This window comes from Ceratotherium simum, chromosome 1 (assembly GCF_057802395.1).
Source record: "Ceratotherium simum simum isolate JZ-2026a chromosome 1, ASM5780239v1, whole genome shotgun sequence".
NCBI classification, from domain to species: Eukaryota; Metazoa; Chordata; class Mammalia; order Perissodactyla; family Rhinocerotidae; genus Ceratotherium; species Ceratotherium simum.
The window spans coordinates 6,324,930-6,345,602 of NC_141900.1; the positions used below are offsets into that span (position 1 = coordinate 6,324,930).

At 43.0% G+C, this 20,673-nt stretch overlaps 1 protein-coding gene across 1 annotated transcript in view; it reads left to right on the forward strand.

The window, feature by feature from the left end:
• The window catches only part of SPMIP7 (sperm microtubule inner protein 7), a 58,748-nt gene extending 49,960 nt beyond the window's left edge, over nucleotides 1–8,788 (forward strand). Inside the window, exons 8-9 of the mRNA XM_087434723.1 lie at nucleotides 3,516–3,623; nucleotides 8,665–8,788. Coding sequence (XP_087290849.1) covers nucleotides 3,516–3,623; nucleotides 8,665–8,788 — 232 coding nt within the window. The remainder of the gene's footprint in view (nucleotides 1–3,515; nucleotides 3,624–8,664) is intronic.
• The last annotated feature ends 11,885 nt before the right edge of the window (nucleotides 8,789–20,673 follow it).

Sequence of the window (20,673 nt, forward strand, 5' to 3'; positions counted from 1 at the left end):
CACGTACACACTACATATATTCTACGTATAACAGTTTTTTTCCACATTTTCTTTATTTTCTATTCAGCTTTTAATTACACACCATCTGTGCTCCCTTTTTCTAACTGATTTACTAAACTTCCTTGATTTCTGAAGTTATTTAATTTCTATTTTATTATGCTTTGTTGAGCAAAACCAATTAGTTGTAATCTTAGGCAATAATTTATTCAAATTTACCCATTAGTGATCAAAACCTGGCTTATTTTGGGAGTCAGGGTAGAAAAGATGTTCAAAGGACTAAAAGCTATGGAGCAAAGACAAAAATGAAGACTTCTCTTATTTTTAAATGGGTTTCTGCTTGTCTCTGCTCTCCTTAAATGAGGGAGGGCGTCTCTGAATATGCAACTAATCTGGAAATCCATCTTAAAGTCTGTACATTTCAGTATCTTTAATACCTTTGTCTCCCCATCTGAAAGATAATGTCTCCTACTAGCAGCAGGTCTGCAAAATGTCCCCCAGGGACTATTCTCTTCTTGATATAAGGTCACCACGCTGCACTTAAGATGGAAAAAGGTCCCCTTGTGATATTCCTGCAAAAGGGTTAAGTGAAGGAATAGATCTAGAAGCAGTGTGGGTGAGGACTTTCGTTTTCAAATATTTGGCAGTTTTTTATGCAACTGAATTTCTCAAGCCCAAGCAGCTTATCTTTACTGTAGTCTACTAGTTCATGGTTTGTTATTATTAGATATGATGTAATACAACATAATATCATTATTATAATGCAATGAATAATGCCATTTAACATCAATAACCTGTATGCTACAGGACACGTATAGCTGTATGTTTTACATCAAGACCTTCTCGTGATTGACACATTGCTTGCTTCCATCGTTGACTTCTTAACTTCTCTAATGGAAGGCTAGGACTTTAGAGGCATCTTAATTCTGCAGGTGTGTTAGGGGCAGTGGAAAAAACCTCTCACACAGAGGAAGGGGATTTCCTTTGTAACACGCATGGAAGCTTTAATGAATGTTTGGGGGAGAGACATACACATGAATAATTTTGCCCCATTTTTTGTTACCTCGCTCAATACAACTACCCTCCTTCAAGAAAATTCCAAGAAATCCTAAAGGGCACTGCCTAAGATTTGGCAACACTAGTTCACTCACCCAAGTCCCTCCAACAAACCTGAAAATGGAGCTCTGAAACAGAGACTTCCAAACTGTGATGCACACTAGAATTACCTGGAGGGCTTTTGAAAACCCCAATTCCCAGGTCACACTCCTGACTAATTAATCAGAATGTCTGGGGGTGGGAGTCAGGCATCAGTACCTTTTAAAAATCCCTATGAATTTTCAGGAGGCAACGACTTCGGAAACCACTGTCTTAACATCTTTACAGCTGCCTGTGCTGGATAAACTTTGCATTCTCCACTTACTGGGCTCCTATTTTGTAAATTTCTTATTTCTTTAAAATCTTGTATTTCAAGTAAAATTAGTTGAGCACCTATTCAGTGCTAAAGATTTGCTGGCTGCTTTCACATTCACTTAACCCCCAGAGGGCCCCTAAGACGGTAGTGCTGTTCTCTCCCTGCTGCGGTTGACTGAGCTGAGGCCCAGAGGGCTTTCCTCACTTGAGTAAAATCTCAGAGTTGGTTCAGGGGTTGAGTCAGGCTTGGAAAGGAGGCCTGGCTCCCAGATCCGTGGGCTTCCCCTACTCTTTAGCTGCCTTATTTTCCTAGTCTCATGAGATCCATTAACTTGTACCATTTATTTTGCTGTTGCCCTTGATGTAATCTCCCTTCACTTTGTTAGCATCAGGGAACCCCGATTTTATTGCCTGCCAGCCATTAAGTTATCACCTATAGAGTTGTAGAATAATACACTGGGAAGAGACATATGAGGTTTATTAGTACAATCCCTGTCTGATACATGCTTTGTTCTCTAACATTTTGATACCAGCAAATAATCAATGCATGGAAGGACACCAAGGGGTTGCAATACGAACGGCTACCTTTTTTCCACCAGACATTTTCACAAGCAGAATCTCACTTTACTCTCACCTGTGTCCTTGAAGTTGGTATTAAGACCACCTTTCATAGCTGAGGCAATAAAGCTCTGAGACATTATGTCAACTGTCCAGATCTGAGAGCTGATGAGCGAGGTCGTGGGGTCTGAATTTGAGTCCTAACCCTCGAGCACACACTCATTTCACTACCCTTCTCTTCTGTCTGCCTTGTCACCTGACACTGTAAGGAGCAACCTCCCTGAAGCTCCATATTTCAAAAATTACTCTTAAGGGAAATGGTTCCTGGAGGTTTTCTTTGACTTATTGGATGTTTAGAAAGGACGTGGATAACCATGAGATCCACAGAGGAACCATTCCTTCGCCTTCGACGAAGGTGTGGTTGTTACTGCCGTGTTGCATTTTGTCTGTGCATCAACTAGAAAAGGAACCACGCGAAAGGGATGTCATGCTCTCAGAGAAAGGGCCCAGGGCTGGAAGCACCGACCACTGAGTGAGTGGAAGTGACACACTGGTGTCTGACCCTCTCCTTGCTACGGTCACGCAATGATGGTGATGTTTCTCTTCCTCCCACCAAAGCAGGCACTGTAAGCTGAGACTGTAGCACTGAAGGGATCCTAAGAGCTGAATCCCACAAAGATGATGTGTTAGTTGAGTGAGTCTCATGATTTGCGTGTGGTGTATTCTCGATCCTTGAAATGGAGTTTAAATCTTATATTTTCTCAAGCTCCTTGAGGTTAAGGCCAGATGTCCTAAGCAGCACTCAGGACTGGCCCTGGCGTTCAGCCCCACCTCTCTCTCAGGAAATAATCCATGTAAAGCATTTTGTATGCTATAAAAATGGCAAACAGAGCAGTTATTCTTCACACTCCTCTGATCTACCTATTAAAATATTTCTTTTGAATTTTTGTTTGCCTTTATAGAGAGGATTTTATATCTATGTGGAGAAAGTCCACCGTTCATTCTTGTGTTTTTCTTTTCTCCTCTCTCACTGGTAGGAATAGAATGAGGGCAGCTGAGGAGTAAGTGGAATTGAACTAAACAAGCCAATACTCGTTTAAATTTGTGCAATTTTAGGAAATTAGTAACAGTACATTAATGGTAACAAGAAAGAAATATTATTTAAAAAACACAGTTGTGTGTTCACTAATATTGGAGACAGCATCACAGAGTTACGTGTGGGACAGAGGTCTGTTCTGTAAAGAACCAGTGTCTGCCTTCATTAGGACACAGAGCTCAGCAGGGGATCATGTATGTAAAATACATGCAAATTCAAATAATAGGAACATACAGACTTGAAATAAGTTTCTTCAGCCTTCGAGTAGAGCTGTCATCTGCACATCTCTGCGTCAGTGTACCTGCTGCCTGCCACTCTTCCTGTTTGGCAGCCCGATTTCCAGACCTTACGCAGGACAAAACCATTAGACTGCGTCCTCCTTTATATTTTCTTATTTGGGTGCTCTTTCACAAATCGTTATTGTCATTTCCTCTCTTCCCCCTCTTTCCTTTAGCTCTGCAAATATTCCAGGATACACTGGTAAGGTTCATTTCACAGCCACCCACCCAGCAAATTCTGATGTTCCATCAACAACCCCATCGCTAGATTCAGAAGTGCACCAGTAAGTATGAGTCCTATTACTCAGCGTGCTCAGATACAGTGTGTGGGTGTGTGTGTGTGCGGGGGCGGGGGGGATCCTAATTATGGTTATTCCATTAATGAACAATTAAATACTAGGAGTAAATTCACATCGTTTAAAAAAATGGGGTGTCAAGTCCAAAAAGACAGAAGAGTCCATTTTCCCACTGATGCTGCTAAAAGGAGCATATGAAGATATGTAAAGCGCGTTAGGTGGGCAGCATCTTTGCCTCTTGGACTCACAGCTTTGCACACATGCCATCCTTCTGCGTTATCATCAGAACATGTAGGGATGCGTGGGACATACTACATGAGACACGGATTTACTTCCAGTGCATAACCACCTATTTTTCACAAAAGACAACATTCTATTGAAAGTCATATATATTTTTAAACACTATTTTGTAAATTGAAAACAGGAGACATTAGGTGGAAGGTTATTGCAGACTCCGTTATTTGAAGCCAATAGCGAGAAGCAGCACATTATTGCTCATTATAACTCAAATTTGAAAGCCTCTGATGGAAGTCCTGGCCTTGCAAATAAGATGACACAGTTCTGAAAATGCAAATGCAGTTTTAACCCTGTCCAGATGCTGGCCTCGTGCAAATAAATAAACCACCGTGGTAGGCCAGTGTGTGTCTGGGAGGGGGAGGGAGGTAGTTGTCCCCAAAAGGGTGCCTTTTCTCCTTTTGGTGGAGAATCCATTCATTTATCAGACACTTATTGAGCATCCATTCCGGACCAGGCACTGTTCAAGGCACTGAGCACATAGAGCTGAACAAAGAAGATCCCAATTCTCAGGAGCTTACATTCTGGTGGGAAAGACAAACAGCAAAGAACAAATAAAATGATTTCGGAGAGTGATATATGTTGTGAAGAAGAATAGGCAAGGTGATGTAGAGAGTGACTGGGCAGGGTGCCAATTTAGCTAGGTAGTCAGGGAGGGCTTTTGGAGGAGGTGACCTTCAGGCAGAGTCCCAGCTTCTGTCCCAAAGGACTTAAATGTTCTGAAAGGCAGCTACTGTGAAGGGATTCTTGGGCCATGGTTTGCTGTTCATATAGCTATTCGTTCTCTCATTCATTCATATGTTTGTTGGTTAATTCATCTGTTCTTTCATTGGGTCAACAAATGTTTATTGTGCTCCAGGAATTCACAAGAATTAGACCCAGTTTTCAAGGAGCTCAGAGTCTAGCAGAGAGCAAGAAATAAGCAACAATAGTAGAGGATGGCAAGCATCAGCATGATAGTAGTCACTTACGTTGGCCAAGGACTTCCTGTATGCCAGGAACTGTACTAACTCCTTTCACCAACCCAGTAACCCTGTGAGGAGGGTACTCTCCTTTTCCTATTTTCAGATAAGGAAACTGAGGCATACACAAGACACCAGGGGATCTGCATGGGGGCTCTAAAGGAGACTATACAGAGGAAGTGGTTCATAGGGTGACCCTTGGAGGAGTGGAACTTGGTGTCATAGACATTTGAGGGCAGCACTTCACGTGGGCAGGGTTTTGCTTACTCCGGGAAGCCCACAGCAAGAAGCCCCTCATCACGCAATCATGGAATCCAGGGAGGGCGGCTCTCAGGGCCACTGCTAGTCTTTGTATACCACTGTGGGTAGAAAACCCTGAATCATTCCACACGCCCTGTGTGCTTGACCTAGTTCTACTGGCAATGACGAAAGGAGAGGGAAGGTGCCTGCTGACAGAGGGCTTTGTCAGCTGATCTAAGTTTTGGGTTTGACAGTTGTCTAGAATCTCTAGGCCATCTGATGAGAAACATTTTAAAAGGAGGTCATTGGCTTTCTAAGGTAGTACTTTGCATTCAGTAAGTTTTCTCTCAAGACACATTTTCAAATGTCACGAATCCATTTCCAGAGGCAGGACTGGTAGAAATTTAGACAATTAATGTATTCTATTTCATATGAAGGACCTAATGAAACAGTGTCTAAATCGAATGCATCCTTGTATCTGTTGTTTAGACTTACTGTCCAGAAAGAGCTGTGTCTGGATGGTTAATGACTGAGGAGAGTCCTAACTCAGAGATGTTTCCTCAGGGCAAATGCGAACATTTCAGATCCCTTGCCTTTTCCACTCGCAATCCGTCTTCTCATCCTGAGTATCCCAGACCTCACCGCTGACGTCCCGTTGGTCTATCAGGTTTCCACAGCCACATGATCTAGCTATCCAATTTTCTAATACCTTTCAGAGAAATCTTTATTTCTAAGTGGAAAACTATCCTCCACTCTTGCTGCTACTGTTACTCCTGTTACTGCTGTTACTACTCTTACTACTTGAGAAAAGAACTTAGATCTTTTGGCCACATGCTGAGGTCCAGATTCAGGCCCATTATTGGCTCCTGGGCAGCCCTCACACCGACCCACACACACTGCACACGCAGCTGTCATCTGCTGTCACAGAGTGGGGACCAAGATCCCTCTGGGTGGCTTCTCTGGGGTTCTTATTCTCGAGGTGCACTGGGCTCTGGAAACATAGACAGTGTCAGCAACCCAAGTGTCACTCACAATTAGGTGACAGACTTGAGTTGGGCCAGTTGCCCAGGTCTCCGCCCCTAGGTTTACCCCTAACCATGGGTCTTGACAGGCAGTGAGGCCCTGCAGGGAGAAAGCACAGTGGGGCATTGCGATTTTAAAAAGCACTCTGCTAACCCAAGGACGGCACCCTGTAGCAGGAAGGCCGGTGATCTGCATCTATCCTGGCCCTGTGATCAGAGGAAATCAGGTCTTTGAGCTTCTCCATCATGAAGTATTGCCTCTGATTTTTTGTAACACTATATATAATGTTTTTTTGCTAAAATTTCCAGTGAAAGTGGCAGTCTAGGTCTCTTTCTGATGAGTATCATGAGAACTTAGTGAGCTAACTTCCTCCTGATGGTGCCTGCCTAATCTGATGCGTTTTTTCCTGTTGTTTCTAAGAAGCCATCTGCACACGGGCGTGCCCTGGGCACTCCGGGATCTCAGGCTCTGATTCTACCCTCTCTGATCCTCTGTGATGCGTCTTTCTTCTGTTAGGAGCCTGTACTTTCCCCGTGGGGGCCACATTCACACTACTCTCTGCCCTGAAGCCCACCTCCCTCCCCCAGGTCCCTCTCAACAGAGGGGCTCACACTGTGCTTACAGGGCAGGCCAGCCACACTGCTCCATGCACCCTCTCTACGGCCTCCCATCAGAATCTCTACTTCCCCCACTGCTTCTGTTTCCTTTCCTCCCGGAAAGATAAGTTCTCACTCTTCTAAAAGTTTCATCCTGCCCTCTGAGCTCCTGCTCCTCTTCAACCCTGCTTCCTGCCTGCTTGCATATGAAGAAACCCGCTGGCCTCCCAACTGTAGAACGAGACCATGTTCCCCTCTGAGCTGCCCTCCAGTCTCTCTCCTCTCCTTCCTTTCACTTCTAAGCTTCTTTAAAAAGCAAACAACCACTCTCCCTTCTCTCACTGCCTCCACATCCTCCCAGCCCACTCTCTCCTCAACCTCTGGCAGTCTAAATTCTGACACCGCCAGTCAGATGGAACGCTCCTGCCTGCCAGATCCAACACTGATATGGCCACCGGGAGAGAAGGACTGTTGAAACCTCTACATGCAGAGGGAGGGCAGGAACAGCACGTTCACTATGTATCTTTGTGGTTGATAGGCTGCAGTGGTGGTCTGAGGTCAAGTTGTTTAGGCCTTGAATGTCAGTGCCAAGGGTTTGAGGGCCATGTGGTCCCCATAACACATTTTGAGTAAGGTGTACAGGACACCAGCAGTGCCTTAGGATTGATATTGAGATGAGATGCAGAATAGTAAGGAAAGAGATTATTGGAAGGGATTAGAATTGAGGCGATGGGGGTGCAGGAGGTGGATCAGAAGGGGTGTTGCGAATCTGTGAATTCCTGAGTAAGGGAATGCAGGCAGAGGTGCTTCTCTCGACTCCTGTTTCCATTGTGGTCCAGTGTTTCTTGCACATTCCCTCACACCACAATGCAACCTTCACTGGAGTTCTCACTTCATTAACTATTTCCCACAACATAATAAAACAATTATGACTTCGTGATAATCATAGCATAAAAACAAAGCCACTTTAGATTCATTTGCTGTGTGTTCTGTAACTTCTGCCACATACGAACATTACGTAGTATGGGTGTGATTCAAATAGCAACAAATTCACAGCAAAATTGCTACAGGCTATGTGTGGTTGTTCAAGACAGTTGGCACGACACGTGTCCACACTGGGAGGCCACTTCCGGGCACAGACGCGGTTGGCAAAGTATCATTTGCGTAGTGTTCTACGTATTCATGGTGATTTTCTTTCTTTTAATTCTCACAACAAACTTGGTAGGGCGTTAGTCCTGCTCGGTAAATAAGCAAACTAAGACACGTGAGGGCAAGAGCATCCTGTGAGAGCAGTCAGCTTAACCCTGGGGCGAAACCCACTCTCAGCCCCGCACATGGCCTGCCCTGCTTCTGCCCTGCTCTCACTCTCCCCCTCAGGGCTTCCCCCACATGCCCGGTGCCCTCCCACCTCCATGTCTCCCTACACCCTGCCCTTTGCCTGCGCCATCTTGCTTTCACCATTACCTAAGTCCTCCCCGACACAGACTCTGGGCGGAAGTCCTTCTCTGGCCCAGAGAGGTGACTCTACCTCTGTGCTCCCTCATGCCCTGGGCCCAGCCCCACAGTGACTTTGTGCGGTAACCATCGGGTTATTCAGCTGCCTCTCTACAGCCTTACCTCTTTTCAGCTGTATTTTCTGCATTCTTAGCACCTACTATAATTCTAGGCACAGAGTAGACTTTCAATCAATGAAATGGATTGCAATATAACGCGATAAATGAAACTGAATGCAAATAAATGAAATAAATGAAACAATACACACAAAGATTAATCATTCCCAGTCTCTCTTTACGCCATGTGTTCCCCCTCCCTCTCTCTCTCTCCTGTACATGTGTATCATTAGTTGGAGAATAAATGAGGTTATGTCTTTATGCTTATTTTATGTGTCATTTTTTTCCCTCCACTCTGTTACAGCATCTTACGAAAAGAAATGGAAGTTGACCTCTTCCGTCACCAGGCACCATTGTCTCAAATGGTCACAACTGTAAAACCCTACAACCCCTTCAATAAGAAGGAAAAGGAAACCATAGGCTACTGAAGGAGGCTGGCCCTCTGAGTAAGACTTCTAAACCTCAGCCTGGAGGAGGCACTGTGCGTGGTGTGATGGGGAAATAAAAGACCTGGGCGTGTTCCAAGTCTGTCTGTAGAAGTCGAATGAGGGCTGGGGCTCTTTTCTGCCTGAAGCAGAGCATTCTGAATCCCAGCCTCAGTCACTCACCTGACCTGGCCCTAGAATGCCACTTTTCCATGATGGCAGTCAAGATTTTCTGAAAGCCACCAGCAGCAGGGGTCTTATTTTAGAATATTCTTCTTTAGAATTGGAATGCCAAGTCTACCTAGTGGTTTCATGTCTTGACCATGTTAATGCAGGGATTATAACTGTAGAGCACAGATCAGAGATTTTATGATCACAGACTATCCAGTCAAAAACACATATATTGTCAATGGAAAACTGAGTGACTGAGAGAGAAAGTTGCATTCTTCACATAGGGCACACCATCACATGGGAGACAACATCTACGATAAAGAAGGACAACGCCCTCCCCTGCCTGGCTCCAGTATTTCTCTTTGGAAGAGAAGCATCCCCCAGGCTCCTTGAGGGTCAGGAGGCAGGGATGCCCACTCGTGCCCACTTGAGGGTCAGTGTGTGGCTTGGCTGAGCATTGACCAAACAGAGCACCAGCTCCAGAGTCACTTGAGTTTATATGTGGCTGTGCAGGATCCCTCCGGCCTCCCAAATGTAGTTATACTTGTATACACATAAAATTTATATTTGTATACACACGTCTGTTAGAGTTTACAAAGTGCTTTCACAAACCTTGGCTCATTTCATCATGCAATCCCATAGCAGGCATTTCACAAATATCTTGCTATTTTATGAATAAGCAGACTGAGGCTAGGGGAAGTGAAATATTTATCTAAGGTCATACAACTAATAATGAGCAGAGTTAGAACTAGAACCTAGGCTCTTCGAATTTACATATTGTAACTCCCCCACTCCATTTCTCCACAGATTGGATAATCTTCACTGAGTTATTCAAAAACAAAACAGACAGGAAAAAAAAAAACTTCCCTGTGTTTCTAGACTTTTTAGAATTGTTTCTCAGGGTCTTCCTGCCTTCTCCTTCTCCCAAGAGATTCATAATGAGCTAGTTATCCCACAGAAATCCAAGCAGATGTATAACTCCTTTGGGGGTAGTTTGGCCTTGCTTATCTCATTGAAAGGGCAAAATCAGCTATTTTTGTTTTGGGATCATGTGTTGGCTCAGTTGACAACTCCATAGACCTGGGTGTTGACTCTGCAGACCTTCTCTGTGCTCTGCCTTTCTGCCAGGACAAACAGGAGGCACACGTCCATCCATCCTGGGGAGCTGACTCGCCTTTCAGAAAAGGAATGACTTCACCTGCACCTGATCTTGTGGTCTAATTATTTTAAGAAAGACCAATTTTGTAAAAAAAATCAGACCAAAACAAAAATCTTCATCTCTGGAAGATTCTCACCCAAACACTAATGGGAAGGATTATCCCTGTCCAGGAAGTAGATTAATGCAGGTACCTAAGATTACATTTTGTAGTAAACATCCTTAGCAGGCCACTTTGTCACGAAGTATTGCTGCTCAAAATCTGAGGCACCTGTTTATCATTCTGGCCCTTTCTATGGCAGGGCACCAGTAGCACCTGACCTTAACATTCTGAAGGCTAAGATAATTGTTTCCATCCTCTACAGTGCGGATAACTGGATGCCTATCAGAGCACTGAGCACCTCCAAAGCTGCTTCTAGAAGGATGTTGGCTTTGCTTGCAGCATCCCTGGGCTACATCTAGAAGAAGAGAGATGGTAGCTCTCCATTTGCACCATAACTGGTTCAGACTTCTTTTATCTTGTGAAGATAAAATGCAAATCTTGCTCACCACAGAGCTGGAATCCAAGGCCAACACAGAAATGTCAGAGTTCTTGTCCCTTACTTGTGAGTGTCAGTTGTATTCTTGGGTTTCCACGGTCAGCAGTTCAACTGAAAATCATGAAATCAAGGAAGATAGCCTCAGGAATATGCATCTGCTCTTCAAGTTCTGAATTCTGGTCTTGGATTATTCGATGCACAGGAGCCAACATACCTGCACTTCCTTAAGTTAGACACTTGCCGTTCACTCTTCTCCCCAAAGCACAGTCTTCCCTACAACGTTACTCTCTCAGGTTTTACTTATCCCCAGGGATGACACAAACATAGAGAACCTCTGTGGTTTTTATAAAACTTAGGTGGAAGTTAGTGTTAGAAGTTATTAGAGAGTTCACCTAAGAGAGAAAATGCATGCTAATAAGCTTATTGTAGCAAATAAGGATATTCCAATGTAATTTTGTAAAAAATTACACAAGTACAATAATATGAAAATACAAGATTCATGATAGAACAGAAGAGAAAATCTTGAAATGAGTAGATAAAGGAATCATTTTAAATTCCTGAGTGTAGGATAGATTTTTTTTCAATAGGTGATATTGAGACAACTATTTGGAAACAAAAGAGAAAGGTAGAGCCAGGATTCACCCATAAATCAAAAGTCAACTGCTCTTGCAATACAGCTTTCAATGGATAATTTATAGCCTTAGACTGGTTACCGAAATTCAGAGTTCGTTTATAAGGTGAGGGTAGTGGAAATTTTTTCCAAAGAGGCCACTAAAGCCAGAAATCATGAAGAAAAAAGTAATTACTTTTAACATAAAAAATACCACCAAAAAATATTAAGACATCTGTTGGGAAAATGTATCAAACAAAAGATTCATATCTTCATTATAAAAACAGCCCATGATAAAAACAAATTACACCAATAGAAACAAGACAAAGGATATTAACAAATACATTAAAAAATAGGAAATATAAATGGCCAATAAACAAACAAAATCTTTACATCTCAGGAGTATTAGAGAAGTCACTGTAATATTTCACTTTTCACCCATGGATCAGTGCTGGTGAGAGATTCATATCTTTACTTTCCACTAGCAGGACGCAACATTGCTGACACCTTTCCACAGGGTCTTTGGCAAAATGTTTCAAGAGCTTTTCCAGGTGGCATATCTTTAGACTTAGCAATTTCACTTTTAAGATTTTGTCAAGCAAATAATTATAACAGAAAGCAAATATGTTGGTATAAAATAGTTGAAGGAGCAGCATTTTATAGCTGAGAGAAATTAGAAACAACAATGTCTAGCAGGAGAAAATTTAATAAATTGCTCTTCATGAATATACTGAAGTACAGTATATGCATTAAAAAGACAATGGAGCTTTATATTTAATATCATGGAAAGATATACATGCAATTATTAGTAAATGCAAAAAGCAGATTTTATAACAATATGTATTTAATTATCCTAATTTTAAGTATGAGTATACATAGAATAATGTGGGGAGATGTAAAAAAAATATTATTCTGTATTTTTATACTGTTACTACAGAAGTGCATTTCTTTAAAATTGGAAAATTTAAAAAGTTATAACAAGACAATATCCTTAAAACTCTTCAAACTCCTTATAAAAGAAACTATCCAGAAAATGTCTTTTATGAATTTAGTATCAGGAAAATGTTTGTTCCTCCTGAAGAACTGGTGTCTGAGTATGAGAATTATGTAAACCACCCACCTCAACCTTTTCTAAAATTCGGTGGTTTGCAATATATACAAGAGTGAAATTGCATAGTTACCCTAAATGGAAAATGCTAAAATGGAAAGTGCTTCCATTTTCCCATGCCTCCCAGGTAGCTCAAAGCTGAGTTAATAAATAGATCAACTTAGAGACTCCAACAATCTTGAACCAGGGTTTCACATTCAAAATCGATACTCTAATGAGCCTCCTGAGTCAATCTGGTACACATCGAAGTCTGAGAATCACTGATTCTCGTGGGTTGTGTACCTTCTTTTCCCCCTTTTGACATAATTTCAGATATTTCTGTTTCTACTTTAAGATCCTTATAATATTAGGAGTTGCCTTAATCCCCTGGGGAAATCGATAGGATACAGATTACATTAAAAATGTTTAATGAGTTTCCCACTAGTGTTTCACACACAGAGTGGATTACTGATTCGAGGAAGGAGAAACCAAAGCCAGTACCGCACAGTGAAAACTGTCGCACTTGCCTTCCTGGTCGGGGCAACCTCCAGTCCTGAAGCAGGCTGTCAGCAGTAGAGGCACAAATTACCTGGTAGCAGGAATAACCTGACAACCCAGGACTATTTTCTAATAAGTGAGAATATTCTAAGTTAGATCAATTTGTTCCATTTAGCCTAGGCTAGACTGGATTAATTTTTTTTTATTTTTTTGGTGAGGAAGATAAGCCCTGAACTAACATCTGTTACCAATCCTCCTCTTTTTGCTGAGGAAGAATGGCCTTGGGGCGGCTAACATCCGTGCCCATCTTCCTCTACTTTATATGTGGGACGCCTGCCACAGCTTCTGAGAGGGAAAGAACGGTCAGCTAATAGAAAGCCAGAAATAATGCTATGATTATAATTATAAACATAGGTATAATGGTAGCTCTAGTAATACTGAGAATCTTATTACCTGAGACAACAGGTGAAGCTGATCTACCTTTTTCTGATGCACATTCATTCCTTCAACAAATACCTGGAGACTCAACCAGGTGCGAGATGCCTGAGATTCAGGAGCCTGGGCAGGTCCTCATGAAACATTCACGTCCACAAGCAAACAGGAGCAGCTGATAAAGTTGTTAGACATTGATTGTGCTAAGGAGGCTACAGAGAACAGCAATGTGCATAATCTTTCAACTCAGACAAAAAATAAATCCTTAGCACAGTAAACTGAGCAATTTTTCTTCAAAAATCTATGCCACATTTTTATTAATTTTATTTATTTACTTAAATGCAGATGCCCAGTTGCTGCCAGTAGAGAATCTGACTCAGTAGGTCTAGAGTGGGGTCCAGGTATCTGCTTTTTTTTTTTTTTTTGGTGAGGATGATTGGCCCTAAGCTAACATCTGTTGCTAGTCTTTTTGTTTAAGGGAGGTTGGCCGTGAGCTAACATCTGTGCCAACCTTCCTCTCCTTTGTATCTGGGTCGCCACCACAGCATGGCTTGATGAGTGGTGCAAGTCTGTGCCTGGGATCCAAACCTGAGAACCTTGGCAGCCAAACTAGAGTGCGTGGAAGTTAACCACTACACACCAGGCTGGCCTCTATACCATGTTTTTAAAATTAAAATATTTCCTGTTGTAAGATAGGTGTACTTCTATATACACATATACACAAATATACTTAAAGGATAATTCAATGGAACTAATGATTATCTTTACTGTAAAAGACCTTGGTTTACCCAAATTAATCCCCATCTTGAAAATGGGGATTATTTCATTATATTGAGTTTGGGGAAGCAACAACTGCTAGTTCATAGGGTACTGGGCATCTATAAATTCAGTACATAATAAAGTTTTGATAAACTTGCATGAAAAGGCAAGTGTTCTGATCGGGGTGCCATGGTTTTCAGTGCTTTTTTTCTGACTTTGTATCACAATAAATCCTTATGCATTCTATCCAAAGGGCATTCAGACACTATTCTGTGGTTTTATTTGATGCTCTTGAGTGTTGGCTTTGAATATGCTCAGAATTACTGTCATCAAAGCACCCTCTATAAATGTAGGTTCCTCACACACTGGTAAAAATTGACATTGAAAGGTCACTCCTGCCTGTTTGTTGTACCTGCTGATTACAGGTGCACAGGAAGAGGGCTGACTTCCTGTGTGCCGCCCGACATGCAGTCACCCAGAGTGGGTTTCCAGGGCAAACCCCACTGGTTCTACCTTGCAAACTGTAAATGAAAACAGCTTTACTTCCTTGCATTCACACTTTGGAAATAACACCCTAAAGTGTCGGTATAAATCTATTTTTCCAGTGCTGGCAGACCGTTTTTATGTGTCTTCTGTGGGCAGAGCCACAAGATAAGATACAAGATAGAGGAGACTTGGCAATGTGCCCAGGAGGGGGGAAGCAGAAGAGGGCAGGCGCAAGGTCCCCAGGGTTGTAGGGTGCTTCTGGGGAAAGTCAAGGGGATCTGTGTGGAGAACTGAGACAGGTGGGGACTGAGCGCCGTGACCAATACCGACACAAACGGAGGGGCCATCAGCCCCAGAGCCAGCGAGGTGCTTGAGGCTTGCTGCGCTGTGCAACACAGCTGCCTTGCACGCTGACAGACGGCTTTCTGCCCTCACCTATTTCATCATCCAGATACTGACGTAGATGTGTAATCTTTCAAAAACTCATGTAAAGTACCTAAGATATAACATGGAACTTGAAGGTGTGTAAAGCGCTACAGCATACCAAAGATGATTCTGAATCCATGTCTGCAAAATACTGGAATCTATCTATCATCTATAATCACTCCACTTGAACTTCACAAGTCCCCTTGACTTTCTCTTTCTTTTGGGAAAAGACTTTTCTCTCCTAATTTGCTCATCAAACTAGGGTCAGTAATATGCATTTTAGGTTATCAGTTTTCTTGGTTTTGCTGTTTAAAAGAATATGTCTCAACTCTCATCTAGTAAAGGTCACCGAAATATTAATATACTTCTAAAACAAGAGGACCAAAAGACTCAGCTTTTAACACAAGTGAAATTGTGGTGATGCAAATTGCAGAAAATCAGTGGCCTGTGTCTCTCCAAGAATTATTTAATAATGAATTTACCAGTTGAAAGATAAAAGGACCTCTCTCGGGTCAGCCTTATATGCGAAGCAGTGAAATACACACAGGGAATGTGCACTTTCAAAGAGATCTTCTGACAACAACAGGAGGACAGATGAGTAATGTCCACACACTCCAGAGGGGCAGGGGTGGCCCTGAGATGATCTGGACCACACCCAAGTCACCGGGGAGCAGAGCAAACTGGTTTCCTGAAGGAGCGTGTGTGGAGGAAGACCCTGCAGGGGTGCACAGTGGATAGAGGGTGTTGGGGCATGTCCTCCTCCCTATGTTCCTGAGGGGCAGCCTGGTGGAGAACATCCCCCCACATGCAGTTCCTTTCACCAGACACAGAAGGGGCCGCACATCACCTGAAGAGGTCTGGCTGCTGCCTGTTTGCGGCAGCTCTGATCTTTTGTTCAGTGAAGTCAGCTCTTGGCTCCACAGAACAATGGAGGTGCCCTCTAGCCCCTCTGATTGGAGCTAGGGATCTGTAAAGTCTGATGCAGGAGGCTCTGCCATGCTTATGAATGGCACAACCATCTTCTCCTGGTGGCTGGACAACCACACCCCTGTGCTGGGTGCAGGGCTGCCTCTTGAGAGGGCTCCCCAGAGCTCAAGCATGGAGACCACTATACTGTGCAGGTGAGAGCTCCTGGTATTTATTTCTCCAAAGCACAGGGACCTTTGCAAAACCTTTACCCTCTTCTGCTTAAAAGGTGAGGTTAGCTAAGGCGGGGGAGTGATGTTGTTTATGTTGGCTGTGGTTTGATCATAGTTTCTTTGAATTCTTTATGGTTTGTCCTTCAGGGTGCCTGGAGTCTCGGGCACTTGAAAGAAGGCGCTGTTCTTCAGAAAGCTTCAGCCCCCTTGAATCACAGTGACAACACCCCTTCCTTTCTCACGGGCCCTACAGAGAGGTAAACCCTTTCCATGAGAAGCACCTGTTGTGAGTGAATTGTTCATGTTCACTTCCTGCCTGAGAAGAAAGTGGGTTCTGAAGTGGAGGGGGAGCAGGGAAAGCAGGAAGATGGGGGCTTCACAGGGGTCAAGAGGAGAGAAACCATTCTGTGTATGGAGGGACCCCGAATTTCCAACTCTGCCCCTCCTGGGGCCTGGCACTGAATGTGGAACCAGGACATTCGCTTACTCTTTGTCAAAGCTTTCTCCTAATTCTTAATTTTTATCTTCCTAATTTTCTAACTTTCTAAATTCATATGGATATCCTGTGAAGACTATGATCTATTCCCTTGGAAAGGGACTATGTGGTCCACTAGGCCCTACCCTCACAGCTGACCCACATGGCCCATGTCAAAGTCAGCATTTCCTCAGAGCAGGCTGGTGGAGACCTCACAGGCTCTGGCACGGACCTTGATTTGTGGCAAGGAATTTATATCCTCAATCCTCAAATTTCTCATTAGGAAAATTCTGGGTTGTTGAGGGTGTTAAAGGAGAGAACATACATATGTACCTGGCACATTGAAACATTCAATAAATATTAACAACTATTATTATTATAAAAATATCATTCCCCTGAAACAGGCCTTGGCTCCTCTTCTTGGGCTGTACATACCGTCCATGTAACAGACAGCCCTTCCCCCACTCCGCCCAGCACCTGGGGTCTATCACTACTAACTATGTCTTATGATCTCCAAACCTATTTGGCCTTCGGCGATCCTGATGAGCCAGTGACTCATCCATGTGCCAAAGCCAGAAGCTGAGAGTTGTCCTACATCCAATTTGGATTCTACTTTCTCTCTTTTTTAATATAGCTCTCAAAATGTCCCCTTATTTCTGTGACTTCTAATACTGCCTTACTCAGGTTTTGTATATAATGTATTATAGCAATTATCTCATTATAATGAAAGGATCCATTTATGTATTTTCCTTTTCTATTCCTTAAAGTATGGAACCATGTTTTATTTATCTTAGTATCAACCAGGGTCCCGTACCTGGCTAGGCACATATTAGATACTCAAAAATATCTGTAATAAATGAGTTGATGCATGCATGAATGAATGGATGATGAATAGATGGATGCATGGATGGATGCATGGATGGATGGATGAATGGACACATGGATGGATGGATGGATGATGGATAGATAGATGGATAGACAGATGGATGCATGGATGGAAAAATTTATGCATAGTTGGATGGATGTACACAATGATGGATGGTTGCATGCGTGGGTGGATGGATGAATGGACCCATGGAAGGGTGGATGTATGCATGGATGGATGGATGGACGCACAGAAGGATGGATGGATGGATGATGGTTCACCCAGCACTCTGAGGAGTTCCCTTAGCAGAGGCTGAATTAGAATCTAGAACTCAAAAAACTGAAATTCACCAATTTCCTATACTTTTTATCCTATAGCTGTGCTCCCACTTACCCCACCTTTTTGTTCCCTTGTTTCTTCCCTCAGACCACTTTCCTTCATCTTATGCTCAAGTCAATATCCCTCTTATTCTTGTCTTCTGCTCCCCCCATCCCTACCTCATTGCTTATGACTTGTATCTGCTGCTATGTATGTGTACCCATTGGCCAGCATGTGGGGGAGCATCTACTCTCTGCTTAACACTGGGAAGAGGTGTCTGCATTTCTCCCTCCCCAACCAGGGAACCTTGAGCTCTCTGAATTCATATGCTCGCTGTTCTGTGTGTGTGTGCACAAGCGCATGTGCATTTTACTGGGAGAGCATCTGGGACACAGAAATGTTATGTTCTGCTGCTTTCAGTGAAGAATCTTGATTAACAATAAAACGATGTATCAGTAAAGGATAAATCATATGGTGCAGATTAAACACATTTTAGAGCCTCAGAGAAAAGAAAGAATCTTGCAGGTCAGAGCAATTGGGAAAGACCACGTAAGATGTGGAAGTGGAGTTAAAACTTGAATGAAAACAGAAAAGGATCTCAAAAGTCAATTTTTAAAGGTTTTTGGTTTTTTTGGTGGGGGGGGTGGTATCCGGTAACAATCTTATTAATTTGGACCCAATTCCCAGGATTCTTGAATAATTTTATTACACTTTCTCGAATTTGTCAAGTGAAGATATAAACATTAAATGCTGAATCCACATTAGAATCCTCGATTTAAGTAAGGGGTCGGGGAGCAGACAGAAGAGAAGGGAAGCAGGGTGGTGAAAACATTCTTAGCACCCCTGTGTGCCAGTTTTATCAAAGTATTATTTCATTTCATCACTCCAACTACCCTACAGGGTAGGTATTATTTCTTACATTTTACAGATGAGGAACTGAAATTCAGGCAGATGCCCAAGGTTACACATTAATTCACGGTGCAATGAGGAATCTAGCCAAGGTCTGGCTTCCTCAAAATCCTTGGCCTCTATAGATCCACTGCCTCCAACCAGTCTCAGACAACCGATATTCTGATTGCAAATTATTACAAACTATATTTAATCACATATCACTCATTCTAAATATTACTGTAGGAAAAGAAACTGTTTATTTGAAAATACTTGTAATTCAGATTTTTTTTTTTTTTTAAAGATTTTGTTTATTTATTTTTTTCCCCCAAAGCCCCAGTAGATAGTTGTATGTCATAGCTGCACATCCTTCTAGTTGCTGTATGTGGGCCGTGGCCTCAGCATGGCCGGAGAAGCGGTGCGTCAGTGCACGCCCGGATCCGAACCAGGGCCGCCAGCAGCGGAGCGCGTGCACTTAACCGCTAAGCCACGGGGCCGGCCCTGTAATTCAGATTTTTACCTAAGTCAAATGGAACTGCCAAATTCCTTTTAAAAAGCAGCGTCTTACTCTATGTGTGTGTTCCACTTCAGAAAATGCCACTGTCCTCAGCCTGCTTCTCTGGGAGTGAGACCCATCAGCCTGGATTAATGAACATCCACCATCTTTCTTTTTTATCAAGCTCCCATGTACGTCTCAGCCTTTAACAGATCTGAGTGCACCACACCAGTTGGTCCAGTTACTCAGTTACACACCTCTGTGGGGGCTCACTCCAGCACAGCTAGGCTCTCGGGGATGTCATGTGTTTCAGTTGCAGAGATAAACAGCGTAAGGTGAGGCAAGGTCTGAGGCGCAGGTGTTAACTAAGGAGCTCTAAGAGAGGAATGGAGGCCTCTTCTTTGTGGGAGAATAGACAGTGCTTCCTGCCATCCATGACCTTGAGCTGAGCCCTGAAGAACGCCCAGGAGTTCACTAAGGGGAGGGGAGAGGAGAACGTGCTAGGCAACAAGGGAGCCGGTACAAGGGAGGAACACACAGGCTGGGCTAGAGAGACCTGACCTGACGACTTCCTCCATTGTGTAGGGTGGCAGTTCGCAAACATTTTGGTCTCAGGACTTCTTGACACTCTTAAAAATGATTAAGGTTCCCAAGGACATTTGTTCATGTGGAATATATCATTGATACTTACTGTGTTAGAAATTAAAACTGAGAAATTTAAAATCTTTATTAATTCATTTTAAAACCACAATAATAAAGCCATTACATGTTAACACAAATACCCTACTTTTTATGAGAAATAACTATATTTTGCAAAACAACAAAAACTTAAATAATTTTTGTTTTAATTTTTCCAAATCTCTTTAGTGTCTGGCTTACTAGAAGACAGCTAGATTCTTATATCTTCTTCTGCATTGCAAATCTGTGGCAATAGGTGTTTTTGGTTGAAGTATATGAAAAAAGTGAAGCCTCACATAGAGAGGTGTGTTTTTACAGTCTTTTTATATAATTGTGAGTATTCTTCTTTGATTCTATATTGAAAATCATCAGGTGGTAGTTTCTTCAAGATTAGTTGCTATGTGGAAATTGAACCATGTTCTGCTAAAAATTGATGGGTCCATCTCGCACTTTGTGATGGCCAAGCTGAACTCCACTCCCCAGAATTCCCATCCTAGTATGTTTCCTTTTAGGATGGGCCATAAGGGGGATTTTCTCCTGAGTTAGAGGCAGAAAGGAGGCAATGGCCATTCTGTAGCACTGTCTTCCAGTTATTCAGATACTAGTCAATCAAATACAGGAATGGAGGCCCTTCCGCCTGGCTCCTCCACAGTCTCTGACGACTCAGCCCTGGACTCCACAGGACACCCACACCACAAAGATCAGAAGCAGGGAAACAGACTCGGGTTTCCGTGCGCCCTTGTAAGGTTCCACCTCTGGCTTGTGGGTTCCAGCCTACTTGTGATCTTCCTTCCTGATGGCCTGCTGGCAGGCTTAGGGCTCCAGCGTCAGACGGGGACAGCCTGGTGCAGGCTGCTTGGCCAGC